This window comes from Pempheris klunzingeri, chromosome 5, assembly GCF_042242105.1.
Source record: "Pempheris klunzingeri isolate RE-2024b chromosome 5, fPemKlu1.hap1, whole genome shotgun sequence".
NCBI classification, from domain to species: Eukaryota; Metazoa; Chordata; class Actinopteri; order Acropomatiformes; family Pempheridae; genus Pempheris; species Pempheris klunzingeri.
In genome coordinates, this window is record NC_092016.1 from 23,203,432 (window position 1) to 23,217,500 (window position 14,069).

At 42.8% G+C, this 14,069-nt stretch overlaps 1 protein-coding gene across 1 annotated transcript; it reads left to right on the top strand.

The window, feature by feature from the left end:
* Window positions 1-491: 491 nt before the first annotated feature.
* On the top strand, window positions 492-11,172 carry LOC139201721 (myosin heavy chain, fast skeletal muscle-like). Its single transcript, XM_070831117.1, has 39 exons — window positions 492-710; window positions 786-929; window positions 1,028-1,184; window positions 1,265-1,292; window positions 1,373-1,472; window positions 1,586-1,678; window positions 1,769-1,832; window positions 1,914-2,012; window positions 2,102-2,205; window positions 2,328-2,466; window positions 2,606-2,724; window positions 3,032-3,181; window positions 3,281-3,451; window positions 3,539-3,839; window positions 3,947-4,017; window positions 4,108-4,195; window positions 4,341-4,458; window positions 4,544-4,667; window positions 5,203-5,339; window positions 5,428-5,683; window positions 5,768-6,010; window positions 6,094-6,270; window positions 6,351-6,496; window positions 6,595-6,685; window positions 6,785-7,174; window positions 7,290-7,416; window positions 7,507-7,625; window positions 7,710-7,906; window positions 8,504-8,687; window positions 8,818-8,983; window positions 9,083-9,207; window positions 9,319-9,627; window positions 9,720-9,923; window positions 10,015-10,140; window positions 10,232-10,402; window positions 10,486-10,590; window positions 10,689-10,784; window positions 10,877-11,008; window positions 11,102-11,172. The coding sequence occupies exons 1-39, from the start codon at window positions 504-506 to the stop codon at window positions 11,120-11,122; spliced, it is 5,799 nt and encodes a 1,932-aa protein (XP_070687218.1). The 5' UTR covers window positions 492-503; the 3' UTR covers window positions 11,123-11,172.
* Window positions 11,173-14,069: the final 2,897 nt, after the last annotated feature.

Sequence of the window (14,069 nt, forward strand, 5' to 3'; positions counted from 1 at the left end):
TTAATATGTACGTGAATTATTTCCTACTTATTCAATGTCTGCAGTTATTCATCCTTCCAACAGTATTTAGTCTTAATAAAAGCCAAGTAATAAATGGACTGAATTTATGTAACGACTTTCTGGTCTTTCCAAACGCTTTAACTACATTCACATTCATCCATTCACGCACCATTCATGCAATGAGGGTAGGCTGTCAACCTGCCATGAGGAGGAAGCTTATCATTCACACACACAGTGATGAAGCAATTTAGGGTTCAGTGTCAAAGGATACTTTGACATACTAACTGTAGGATGCTGCTCTACTTCTGAGCCACAGTCTGAAGTCTGAAAATGATTTTGAAAAAATCTCAACTGAAGCCAACCTTTAACGTTATGCAGACTTGGTGTCAATGTGGATATATTTGATGTCAGATTATTCTGAATAATAGAGTGCTGCTCAATTATAAGGAGTTAAAACATGTGTCTAAGTGTCTGTTATTATCTGACAGACAAAAGCCGCCATCATGAGTACGGACGCGGAGATGGCCGTTTACGGCAAAGCTGCCATTTACCTCCGTAAGCCAGAGAAGGAGAGACTTGAGGCTCAAAGCAAACCCTTTGATGCCAAGTCCGCCTGCTACGTGGCTGATGTCAAGGAGCTGTACTTGAAGGCAATAATCACCAAGAAAGATGGAGGAAAAGTCACTGTCAAAGTCCTGGACACTGAGGAGGTTAGTATCAGAAAGTCAGAGTCAACTGGGCATTTAATATGATCAGATCTCATTGTCATGCATGTCCTGTTTCAGGAGAGGACAGTCAAAGAAGATGACGTCTGCCCAATGAATCCTCCCAAGTTTGACAAAATTGAGGACATGGCCATGATGACCCATCTCAATGAAGCCTCTGTGTTGTATAACCTCAAAGAGCGTTATGCAGCATGGATGATCTACGTAAGACAACCTGCCTAATGAGAAAAGAGAAATATTGAAAATGGCCACACTTGCAGGAAACATAGAGGTAACTGTTCAGTCTCTATCATTACTTTCAGACCTACTCTGGGTTGTTCTGTGCCACTGTGAACCCCTACAAGTGGCTCCCAGTGTACGATTCTGAAGTCGTATCTGCCTATAGAGGCAAGAAGCGTATGGAGGCTCCACCCCACATCTTCTCTGTCTCTGACAACGCTTTTCAGTTCATGCAAATTGGTAAGTCATTACCATAACAATGTAGATGGAGTTTCTGCTGCTGAAAAACATAGTTAATTCCTTTGTTATTCATTTAACAGATAGGGAGAACCAGTCTGTCTTGATCACGTAAGTTACACATTTGTTGACTTTGCTTCCTATGATCAAACATCTTGATCAAATTCTGATAACGCTGTATCTATACCTAGTGGAGAATCTGGTGCTGGAAAGACTGTGAACACCAAGCGTGTCATCCAGTACTTTGCAACAATCTCAGTTGGTGGAGACAAGAAGAGGGACACCTCAAAGGTGGGAGAATGTTACTGAATGATGATTACATTTCAGTGTTCTTTATGTAAGGAATATTTTTCCTGGAGAAAGAATAGCAATTTTCTAATATCATCTTTGAACTTGCATTATAGGGGTCACTGGAGGATCAGATTATTGCAGCCAATCCCCTACTGGAGGCCTATGGTAACGCCAAAACTGTGAGGAATGACAACTCTTCTCGTTTTGTAAGTATGGACTGACTTCTACTCATGAGAGAGGAAACTTTATAGATTGTCCATGTAGAGAGATGTTAAAATTTGCTTTGTTCAAAACAGGGTAAATTCATCAGAATCCATTTCGGCGCAACTGGCAAACTGTCTAGTGCTGATATTGAGACATGTAAGTAAAAATCCTCATAGTAAATAGAAATGACTGGAATTGAGAAGTGGACAGGCTCTGACTTATGAACTACATTTGTAGATCTGCTGGAGAAGTCTAGAGTGACATTCCAGCTTCCCGATGAAAGAGGCTACCACATCTTCTACCAGATGATGACCAACCACAAGCCCGAGCTGATTGGTAAACAGACTGATTTCTTGCACAATGTCAAATCTACTCAGTTTTCATAGGAAGCAATCCATTGAACTTGTCATCTTTTTTATCTCTAGAAATGTCACTCATCACAACCAACCCCTACGACTTCCCCATGTGCAGTCAGGGTCAGATCACTGTAGCCAGCATTGATGACAAAGTTGAGCTGGAAGCCACTGATGTGCGTGACCTTCATGTCAAAATACTTAAATATATTCTGTGCATCAATGCAACATTACAACTGCTCTCTTAAATGCATGTTCTAAAGTGATTATGCTTTGTGTGGACACCTTTTGAACACAGAATGCTATCGACATCCTGGGCTTCACTGGTGAAGAGAAAATGAGCATCTACAAGATGACTGGTGCTGTGCTCCACCATGGTAACATGAAGTTCAAGCAAAAGCAGCGTGAGGAGCAGGCTGAGCCCGATGGCACAGAGGGTGAGTGTTTAATATTCGCTCAGATTAAACACCCAAATAACATTAGAGTTTTTAATCACAGCAGTTTATCTTATGTCATGTTGGACAATCACAGTCACATACTGTCTGTACTAATTGTAAATCCCGGAACAAATTTCAGATGCTGACAAGGTTGCTTACTTGCTGGGTCTGAACTCTGCTGACATGCTGAAGGCTCTGTGCTATCCCAGAGTGAAGGTCGGAAATGAGTTTGTCACCAAGGGACAGACTGTGCCTCAGGTAAACATGAATTATCAATGTCCTATAATTAAAAAACACATATGTTATGTTGGTTTTACAAAAAAAAGCAACAAGGCCTTTGTTAGAAAAAACTAATGCAATGACAGTGTAAATTTATTACCATTCTCAGTTTTTAATGTTGAATGCTAAATGCAAGATGTAGTATCAATTAAGGATCTTTTTAGGTGTAATTTTTTTGTATCTTGGATCTTTCATGCCATTTATCTCAATAAAAGAAGTTCAGAGTACCAGTAATCCAGTGTTGTACAAAATATTGACTGACCTTAAAACATATTCTTTTGTTAAGGTGATGAATGCTGTGCCTGCCCTGGCCAAGTCTATCTATGAGAGGATGTTCTTGTGGATGGTCATCCGTATCAACCAGATGTTGGACACTAAACAGCCAAGGCAGTTCTTCATTGGAGTCCTGGATATCGCTGGCTTTGAAATCTTTGATGTAAGCTTCATTTCCAACTATTCAGCAGCTGATACTTTTCATTAATGAATTATTCTTATTGTCTGCAAGACATAATGCTGATTATGTGTCCCTTCACAGTTCAACAGCATGGAGCAGCTGTGCATCAACTTCACCAATGAGAAACTGCAACAGTTCTTCAACCACACCATGTTTGTCCTGGAGCAAGAGGAGTACAAGAAGGAGGGTATTATCTGGGAGTTCATCGACTTTGGCATGGACTTGGCTGCCTGCATTGAGCTGATTGAAAAGGTAATTTAATTGTGGGATTCTACATAATTGTTCTTACTTTGACGTTAAGTATCACCTAATGACGTACTTCTTCCCATCTTTTTCAAGCCCATGGGCATCTTCTCCATCCTTGAAGAGGAGTGCATGTTCCCCAAGGCAACAGATACATCCTTCAAGAACAAGCTGTATGACCAGCATCTTGGCAAAAACAGAGCATTTGAGAAGCCAAAACCGGCCAAGGGCAAGGCTGAGGCCCACTTCTCCCTGGTGCACTATGCTGGTACCGTGGACTACAATATCAGTGGCTGGCTGGACAAGAACAAGGATCCACTGAATGAGTCTGTGGTGCAGCTGTACCAGAAGTCTCCCGTTAAACTGCTGGCTTTTCTGTATCCTCCCGTTGTTGAGGGTATGATACTAACTATAACAAACATATTTCTAAAGTTGTAGATATTGTATATTTCTATCTAGCATGTGATAATGTCTACTTACATGTCTACTTCAAATCATCCACAGAGTCTGGTGGTGGCAAAAAGGGAGGCAAGAAGAAGGGTGGTTCTATGCAGACTGTGTCCTCACAGTTTAGGGTGAGGTTTTGTATTGCAAACTTTGGTGTAAAACCAGTTCATGCCACTCAAGATTGTTACATTTCATTACAAGTGTTTTCTCATCTACAGGAAAACTTGGGCAAGCTGATGACTAACTTGAGGAGCACCCATCCTCACTTTGTGCGCTGCCTGATTCCCAATGAGTCGAAGACTCCAGGTACATACAGAGAACATAGTCTCAATTTGACAATTGGTTTTGTTGATATGGTTTACTCAATTTTGTATTGCTTCAACAAAGAGACTGGGCCACTATTAATAAACTATTCTTTCATAGAACTAATTAAGAAATGTCTATTTTACAGGTCTGATGGAGAACTTTTTGGTCATCCACCAGCTCAGGTGTAACGGTGTCCTGGAGGGTATCAGAATCTGCAGAAAAGGTTTCCCCAGCAGAATCCCCTATGCTGACTTCAAGCAGAGGTATCAGTGGATAGCTTAGTAGAAATTTAATGTAGAAGATGAAAAGAAAATGCTCATACTGACCTTTAACTCTCTAATAAAAAAGGTACAAGGTACTGAATGCTGGTGTCATCCCTGAGGGCCAGTTCATTGACAACAAAAAGGCCTCAGAGAAGCTGCTTGGGTCAATTGATGTTGATCATGACCAGTACAGATTTGGACACACCAAGGTAAGCAGCAGTGTACTTTCCAAGGGGGTTAGGTTTTTCAGTGCTTCTTCAGTATCCTTTTCCAAATATTTGGATTGCTAAGTACTTTATACTTAGATGACAGCTGCTAACAAATTCATAATGCACATGAACACCGAGTGACCCTGTCTTGTCAAAGTAGTTGCTTCAGAATTTGAATGAATTTCAATTGCTTTTTAAATGAACATAACTCAGTTGTTAAAAGGTTGACTACAATGGAATTTGGCAAAACTCACAGGTGTAGAAGTGCTAATGTGATCATAGGCGACTGAAGATTCATTAAAGGAAAAATACAGCTGTCATCAGCGAAGTAGCATTATTATCTTTCATTGTTTACTGTATTATAGTGTTGCAGAATCTGATCATGATGAAGCTAAATGAGATTCTAAATGTTTTCTTGATAACAAAAGACATTTTGATGATTGTGTGGGTTAGATGGTCTATGAGTTTTACGAGTTGTTACGAGTATGTCTAGTGTAGTGTATAGCACTGACCTGAAGTAATTTTTTTTGTTCAGGTGTTCTTTAAGGCAGGTCTGCTGGGTACCCTTGAGGAGATGAGAGATGAAAAGCTGGCAACTCTGGTTACCATGACTCAGGCTCTCTGTCGTGGTTTCCTCATGAGAAAGGAGTTTGTGCAGATGATGGAGCGGAGGCATGTTGAAAACAGCTAATATTGAACACAATTATTGTGTTTCTAATGAAGAATTACGTTATCTGTAACAGCAACTTCTTTTCCACAGGGATGCAATCTTCACAATCCAGTATAACGTCCGCTCATTCATGAATGTGAAACACTGGCCATGGATGAAGGTATACTATAAGATCAAGCCTCTGCTCAAGAGTGCTGAAACTGAGAAGGAGCTGATGCAGATGAAGGAGAACTATGAGAAGATGACACATGACTTGGCTACTGCCCTGGCCAAGAAGAAGGAACTGGAGGAGAAGATGGTGTCCCTTCTGCAGGAGAAGAATGATCTGCAGCTGCAAGTGACATCGGTAAGGACACGTCAACTGAGAGTTGTACTTTTTCACGTGCTTCAGTGTTGATGTAATAACGTGTATTTTTATAAAACGAACTAGGAATCAGAAAATCTGTCAGATGCCGAGGAGAGATGTGAAGGACTTATCAAGAGTAAGATTCAGTTGGAGGCCAAACTCAAAGAGACAACTGAGAGACTGGAGGATGAAGAGGAAATCAATGCTGAGCTCACTGCCAAGAAGAGAAAGCTGGAGGATGAATGCTCTGAGCTTAAGAAGGATATTGATGACCTGGAGCTTACCTTGGCCAAAGTGGAGAAGGAGAAACACGCCACTGAGAACAAGGTTTGCAAATATGAATATGTCTAGCAGATCAGGGAACATTTAAGGATTACAATGTAATAATGGGATCTTTTTCGCGAACTTAGGTGAAAAACCTGACCGAGGAGATGGCCTCTCAGGACGAAAGCATTGCCAAGCTGACCAAGGAAAAGAAAGCCCTTCAGGAGGCCCATCAGCAGACTCTTGATGACCTGCAGGCTGAGGAAGACAAAGTCAACACTCTGACCAAGGCCAAGACCAAGCTTGAGCAGCAAGTGGATGACGTAAGTACACAGAGTCACTTGGATTTGCAAAGCAAGATCTCTCTTGAACGTGATACCTTAAACTTTACAACAATGTTCAGCTTGAGGGTTCTCTGGAGCAAGAGAAGAAGCTGCGTATGGACCTTGAGAGAGCCAAGAGGAAGCTGGAGGGTGATCTGAAACTGGCCCAAGAATCCATTATGGATCTTGAGAATGACAAGCAGCAGTCTGAGGAGAAAATTAAAAAGTAACAGTGTTTTTGAGTTTTTACAACAACTGTTTTGTGTTACATTTTTGGTCAACTGCATGAACTCTTACTATGTACTTTATCTATTATTCTCACAGGAAGGACTTTGAAATCAGTCAGCTCCTTAGCAAGATTGAGGATGAGCAGTCATTGGGTGCTCAGCTTCAGAAGAAGATCAAAGAGCTTCAGGTGACATATTGTATTACATAAAACATTACTGCATACATTTCATGTTTTGTGGATTAAAGGTGAAAGTTAACTGAAAGACAACACACCTACATTCAACAGGCTCGTATTGAGGAGCTGGAGGAGGAGATTGAGGCTGAGCGTGCTGCTCGTGCCAAGGTTGAGAAGCAGAGAGCTGACCTTGCCAGGGAACTTGAGGAGATCAGTGAGAGGTTGGAGGAGGCCGGTGGTGCCACTGCTGCTCAGATTGAGATGAACAAGAAGCGTGAAGCTGAGTTCCAGAAGCTCCGTCGTGACCTTGAGGAGTCCACTCTGCAGCATGAAGCCACTGCCGCTGCTCTTCGCAAGAAGCAGGCTGACAGCGTTGCTGAGCTGGGAGAGCAGATCGACAACCTCCAACGTGTCAAGCAGAAGCTCGAGAAGGAAAAGAGTGAATACAAGATGGAGATTGATGACCTCTCCAGCAACATGGAGGCTGTTGCTAAAGCAAAGGTGCACAATGCATTAAATGTGTTTTGATTTAATAATCAAATTAGTACAGTCAATAAGGTAATTCATATTGTAAATAAAAGCTGATCACTTCATTGAGCTCTATTTTGCCTGTTAGGGAAATCTTGAAAAGATGTGCCGTACCCTTGAGGACCAACTTAGTGAACTGAAGACCAAGAATGATGAAAATGTCCGTCAAATCAATGACATGGGTGGACAGAAAGCACGTCTCCTGACAGAAAATGGTACATGCTACAAGTTATCATTGAACGATCTGCTGTGTATTATTGAGAAAGGGAACATAAACTAACACATTGTGACATCTTTCCCACAAGGCGAGTTCAGCCGTCAAATTGAAGAGAAAGAAGCTCTTGTGTCCCAGCTGACCAGAGGCAAACAGGCCTTCACACAGCAGATTGAGGAGCTGAAGAGACAGATTGAAGAGGAGGTCAAGGTAAGAAACCATTAAGTGTGGAAAGATAAGCTGTATGTGTGTTGTTTTGACAATTTGCTCACTCAATATTATTTCTCACACCAGGCCAAGAATGCTCTTGCTCATGGACTGCAATCAGCCCGCCATGACTGTGATCTGCTGAGGGAGCAGTTTGAGGAGGAGCAGGAGGCCAAGGCCGAGCTGCAGCGTGGAATGTCCAAGGCCAATAGTGAGGTGGCTCAGTGGAGAACGAAGTATGAAACTGATGCCATCCAGCGCACTGAGGAGCTTGAGGAGGCCAAGTGAGTAACATTAAAATAATTACATGCCAGTGCAGCATTTCAATTTTAGTCAACTGACAACTGCAGCACTAGTATGAGTGACTTATTTGCACTTTTTAGTAAATTATTGCCCCGATGGCAGCAAAATAAGAGACATCACCCAACAGAAACTCTTGTAGATCAAACTTGGAAGCCTAATCACTTTTCTATTTGCACATGGGTGCTAGATGGCCACTATTCAGCAGTTTACACGCAGTCCAGTCATGTGGTATATAATAATATTCCTAGACTCAATAGTGAAATTGTGTTTTTGGCTACTGACACCCAAGTGCAAATAGCAGTTGCCAAAAGCGTTAGGGCTACTTAATTCTCAGAGACAATATGTATGGGTATGAAAAGACTTGCTATCCAAAGAACACGAAGGCTTTAGACAATCTAAATTTCAGCTGGGTATTGTCTTGTTTGAAATGTTATAATCGGGCTGATCGGGCTGTCTTTCTATTTCAAATTTGGCTTCAGGTAAATGTTACATAATGTGGGAAGAATTCACATTGAAGGTTCTTATACCTTCAGGAAACTTTAAGGAGTTCACTGATACAAATGTTCTTTTTCAAACAGGAAAAAGTTGGCCCAGCGCCTTCAGGAGGCTGAGGAGCAGATTGAGGCAGTGAATTCCAAGTGTGCTTCTCTGGAGAAAACCAAACAGAGGCTCCAGAGTGAGGTGGAGGACCTCATGATTGATGTGGAGAGGGCCAATGGACTGGCTGCCAACCTGGACAAGAAGCAGAGGAACTTTGACAAGGTAGCAACATGTACTTTGTGTAACCAAGCTATACAAACAAACCATGAACTAAATATATTTATTTGTCATCGTTCTATGGTCATTATCTAATGCACATAACCAACTGAACTCTATGCATTGTGCCTTTCAGGTTTTGGCAGAGTGGAAACAGAAGTATGAGGAGGGTCAGGCCGAGCTTGAAGGAGCTCAAAAGGAGGCTCGTTCTCTCAGCACTGAGCTGTTCAAGATGAAGAACTCTTATGAAGAGGCTCTGGATCAACTGGAGACCATGAAGCGTGAAAACAAGAACCTTCAACGTGAGTTCTCATCAGATAACAGCTGCATGTATTCAACATGTGTATGCATCTGAGGCTTTTTAAGGCTTATCAATATAAAATGCATACATCTCTCTGCAGAGGAGATCTCAGATCTGACTGAACAGATTGGTGAGACTGGCAAGAGCATCCATGAGCTGGAGAAGTCCAAGAAGCAGGTGGAGACAGAGAAGGCTGAGATCCAGACAGCTCTTGAAGAGGCTGAGGTACATCTATTAAAAGATGATCTTAGGAAGGAATTTTTTCTTGACCATTGACAAATATATTGTCAAAGGTTTGAAGGCAGAAATGAATTGATTTTTCTTTAAAATCATTAGGGAACTCTGGAACACGAAGAGTCTAAGATCCTGCGTGTCCAGCTGGAGCTCAACCAGATTAAGGGTGAGGTGGACAGAAAGTTGGCAGAGAAAGATGAGGAGATGGAGCAGATCAAGAGGAACAGCCAGAGGGTGACTGACTCCATGCAGAGTACTCTGGATTCTGAGGTCAGAAGCAGGAACGATGCCCTGAGAATCAAGAAGAAGATGGAGGGAGATCTGAATGAGATGGAGATTCAGCTGAGCCACGCCAATCGCCAGGCGGCTGAGTCCCAGAAGCAGCTGAGGAACGTGCAGGCACAGCTGAAGGTAGTGTAAGACATAGAGTTATTGTCCAGACTATGATCAGTGTAGCTACATTTCGGCAACCATGTGAATATTTTCCTGATATTTTTCACCAGGATGCACAACTGCACCTTGATGATGCTGTCAGAGCTCAGGATGACTTCAAGGAACAAGCTGCTATGGTAGACCGCAGGAATGGTCTCATGGTGGCTGAAATTGAGGAACTCAGAGCTGCTCTGGAACAGACAGAGAGAAGCCGCAAAATTGCTGAGCAGGAGTTGGTGGATGCCAGTGAGCGTGTTGGACTTCTGCACTCCCAGGTGAACACTTTTTTATACATTTCTCTACTAATAGACCAATCTATTGTGAATGTCAGGCAAGTGATTACTTAACTAATTTCTAATCTTTTAGAACACAAGCCTCCTGAACACCAAGAAGAAGCTTGAGGCTGACCTGGTCCAGGTCCAGAGTGAAGTGGATGACTCTGTTCAGGAAGCCAGGAATGCAGAGGATAAGGCCAAGAAGGCCATCACTGATGTAGGTTTAGATTTCACTTGTTCTGTTTTTAACCGCAAATAACTATTTTTAGTTTCACATTTTGGTAAACATTGAGAGTTGGCTCTTCTAGGCTGCTATGATGGCTGAGGAGCTGAAGAAGGAGCAGGATACTAGTGCTCACCTGGAGAGGATGAAGAAGAACCTGGAGGTCGCTGTCAAGGACCTGCAGCACCGCCTGGATGAGGCTGAGAACCTGGCCATGAAGGGTGGCAAGAAGCAGCTCCAGAAACTTGAGTCTAGGGTAAGAAAGTCATGTTAAAATTTTCACAACTGATGAAAAACTTTTTAAAAATATGGACACTTATTATCTTATTGTTTCTGAAGGTGCGTGAGCTTGAGGCAGAGGTTGAGGGTGAGCAGAGACGTGGAGCAGATGCTGTTAAGGGTGTCCGCAAATATGAGAGGAGGGTGAAGGAGCTCACCTACCAGGTACAACCACATTTAGATTTACCATGTGGGATATAAATCAATCCAATATACTCTGCATTAAAATATTCAAACATGCAAATCTATATCTTCTATCACAGACTGAGGAGGACAAGAAAAATGTCACCAGGCTGCAGGATCTGGTTGACAAGTTGCAGCTCAAGGTGAAGGCCTACAAGAGGCAGGCTGAGGAAGCGGTAAGGAGAACAAAATTGTAGATTTATTTTACACAAAGCAGACCTTTGCTCTTTCTGGACATTCAAAAATGTCAATCTGTATGGTATTCCAGGAGGAGCAGGCCAACGTTCATCTGTCCAAGTGCAGGAAGATCCAGCATGAGCTGGAGGAGGCTGAGGAGCGTGCTGACATTGCAGAGTCCCAGGTCAACAAACTGAGAGCCAAGAGCCGTGACTCTGGCAAGGTAAATCTTGTAAATACACATTTCAGCTCAATAAAGAATATATCAAATCAATACCTCTTGACTGAAAAAATGACCAATGTCTACTTTTTGCAGGGAAAAGAGGCGGCTGAGTAAAGCCCTCCAGCTGATGGGCTGTTTCTAATCATATAATATGATGTGAAATAAACCACAATAAAAACAGTTTTTCATTAAATTAAATTGTTGTCTGTCTTATTTTGATCTCTTTGTAACTTCCAAGAGAACAAATGTGACTTAGATCATTTGTGACACAGCTAAAGAAAATTCTACGCCATTGTATTGTATGTTGTATTGTATTTTAATGACATCATCAACTTGACAATATAATGTCAAGAATGAAGTCTTAGCTTTCGGCTGCAAAAAGAATAAATACTCTGTCTATTACAGTTTTAATTTCAGATTGATGTAAACAGGAACATACAAACAGTGCCTCCCGTGGCGGGGAGAGGGGCCCACCCACGGGCTGTCCGTTTTTATAAGGTTAAAGGAGACATGTTCTGCTAATTTTCTGGTTCATACTTTGAGGGTCCTACTAGAATATGTTTACATGCTGTACATTACATGCTGCTCATTATTTTCACCATACTGTGCATACTGTCCATTTTAGCTCCTGTCTCTTTAAGGCCCTGCTCTCGTAAGAGCCCAATCAGCTGCCACAAGCCTGAGCAGACAACGCCCACCAACTTCTGCATCTGCTCTGCATCTTTCAGCTGAATCAGCTGAGCAACATGATTATGCCAAGTTCAAACAGACTTAACTGCTAAATAAACAGCGAAACAACATAAAACACAGCAAAACTTACAGCTTCCAAGTCCCAGTCATGTCACTGTGAGCCAGTATCAATCCATCCTTCAACTTTGACTGTTGATCGCCCTCCTTAAGAACAGTCCTGGGTGTTACATGCACACACACAACATTTGTGATCTGTAGTCGTAAGGGCATTTCCATCACAAGTTCATCCAAAATAAAGTAAATGTGCTGGGTCCTCACTTCCTCAGATGACTTCCTCACTTCCTTTTGCTCATACCTTCAACATAATCAAATGAGAAAGAACTACAGCATGCATTTGAGAGCTACATTCACAATATAGCATTTTTTAAATTAATTTTATCAACAGTCACATCGGGCTAAACTTACCAAAGCTGACACATCTGCAGCAGACCCTCTGTGTTAAGTTTCTATTTTGTGGTTTGGATATTCACAGTTTCACCGCTGTGGGCTCCTGTCCAGAGCCCAAGCATGTAAGTTTTCTCCCCACACCACTGATGTCTTTAATGCTGTCAAGTTCTGTGAGCTGTTTTTATTTTCTTCTGAGGAGTAATAGGTGGCTCTGGCATTACAGAAGGCCTTTCTAGAGGTTTTAAGACTTTCTTGCCAGATTAAGCGTGATTCTTCTTATTTGGTGACATGCCATATCCTTTCAAGTTTCCGCATATTTTGCTTAAGTTTGTGAGTCTGGAAATTATACCAAGGAACTTGTCGCTTTTCATTTGTTATCTTCTTTTTTAGAGGGGCAAGGGAGTTGAGTGACATTCACAGAAAGCCTGAAGCACTATCGACTAGATAATCAATTTGGAAGGGGCAAAGATTAGCATAGTGGTCTACTGTTGTATTGAGACATGGCATTATACATCATTCATCTATTCCGGATACAGCTATTGAGTTAGCAGGCCGCACAGTACACCACTACTAGAGGACAAGAGACTCCGGTAAGAGCAGAGGAAGAGGGCTCTGCGTGTATATTAACAAAAGCTGGTGTTCGAACACTAAAACTGTAGTTTACTGCAGTCATGGTAACTGCTGTGTATATACCACCGGATGCTAATGCTAGCTCGGCCCTCAGATATTTACATGACACAATCGGGCATGTATCCTGACACTGTACACATCATAGCTGGGGACTTTAAGCATGCTGAATTAAAGACAGTGCTCCCTAAATTCCATAAGCACCCGACTAGGTCTACTCTAATGTCAAGCTGGGCTTTAGAGCTAAGCCGCTACCACATCTGGGCCAGTCAGACCATTTGTCCCTGCAAGTTATACGGGCATACACCCCCACTCAGGAAAACTGCTCTTACTACATCCAGAACTGTTAAAACATGGCCTGAAGGTGCTTCTCAATAACTGCAGGACTGCTTTATGTCAATGACCTGGAATGTTTTTGAACATCAGGACCTGGAGCAGTTCACAACAGCTGTTCTGGGTTACATCAAGTTCTGCACAGATGCTGTCACTTTGGACAAATGCATCCGGGTTTACCCACATAAGAAGCCCTGGATGACAAAAGAAGTGCACTGCCTGCTCAGGGAGAAGGGGGACTATACATTGCTGCCAGAGCCAACCTGAAGGGAGGCATCAGAGGGGCCAAGGCAGCCTACAGGAGGAGGATTGAGGACTGCTTCCAGAGCAATGACTCCAGGCAAGTGTGGCGGGGGTCCAGCATCTTACAAACTACAGATCCAGCCATCTCTCTGCTGCTGACGGTGACGCCTTACTCACAGAGGAGCTGAACCGCTTCTTTTCCCGGTTTGAGGTGGAGTCACTGAAGGCAGTCTTGTTACAACCACCAGCCCATGACAATCATGTCCTCATAGTAGAGGAGCATGAGGTGAGACACACACTGAGGACTGTGAACCCAAGGAAAACTGCGGGGCCTGACGGTGTCTTGGGTGCTGAGGGACTGCGCTTATCAACTGGCGGGGGTCTTTACCAAGATCTTCAACCAGTCCCTGTCTGTGGCTCCGGTCCCACCCCAAAACTCCTACTCACGTTTGACCCTCACCAGTTCACCTATAGAGCTAACAGGTCCATGGAGGACACTATAACCACAGCTCTGCATGCTGTGCTGTCCTACCTGGAGCAGCAGGGGAGCTATGTGCGGCTACTCTTCGTGGACTTCAGCTCAGTGTTTAACACAATCCTCCCCAACAGACTGGTAACCAGACTATCAGACCGTGGAATATCTCACTCCATCTGTTTATGGATCAAGGACTTCGGATTGCTCCCAGAGGGTGAGAGTAGGTCCCCACATCTCTTCAGCTCT

Coding starts and splice junctions, on each gene's coding strand:
- LOC139201721 (XM_070831117.1), top strand. CDS start 504: ATGAGTACGGACGCGGAGATGGCCGTTTACGGCAAAGCTGCCATTTAC. Junction 4,459..4,543: donor TATGCTGACTTCAAGCAGAG/GTATCAGTGGAT, acceptor CTAATAAAAAAG/GTACAAGGTACTGAATGCTG. Junction 8,984..9,082: donor TGAAAACAAGAACCTTCAAC/GTGAGTTCTCAT, acceptor ATCTCTCTGCAG/AGGAGATCTCAGATCTGACT.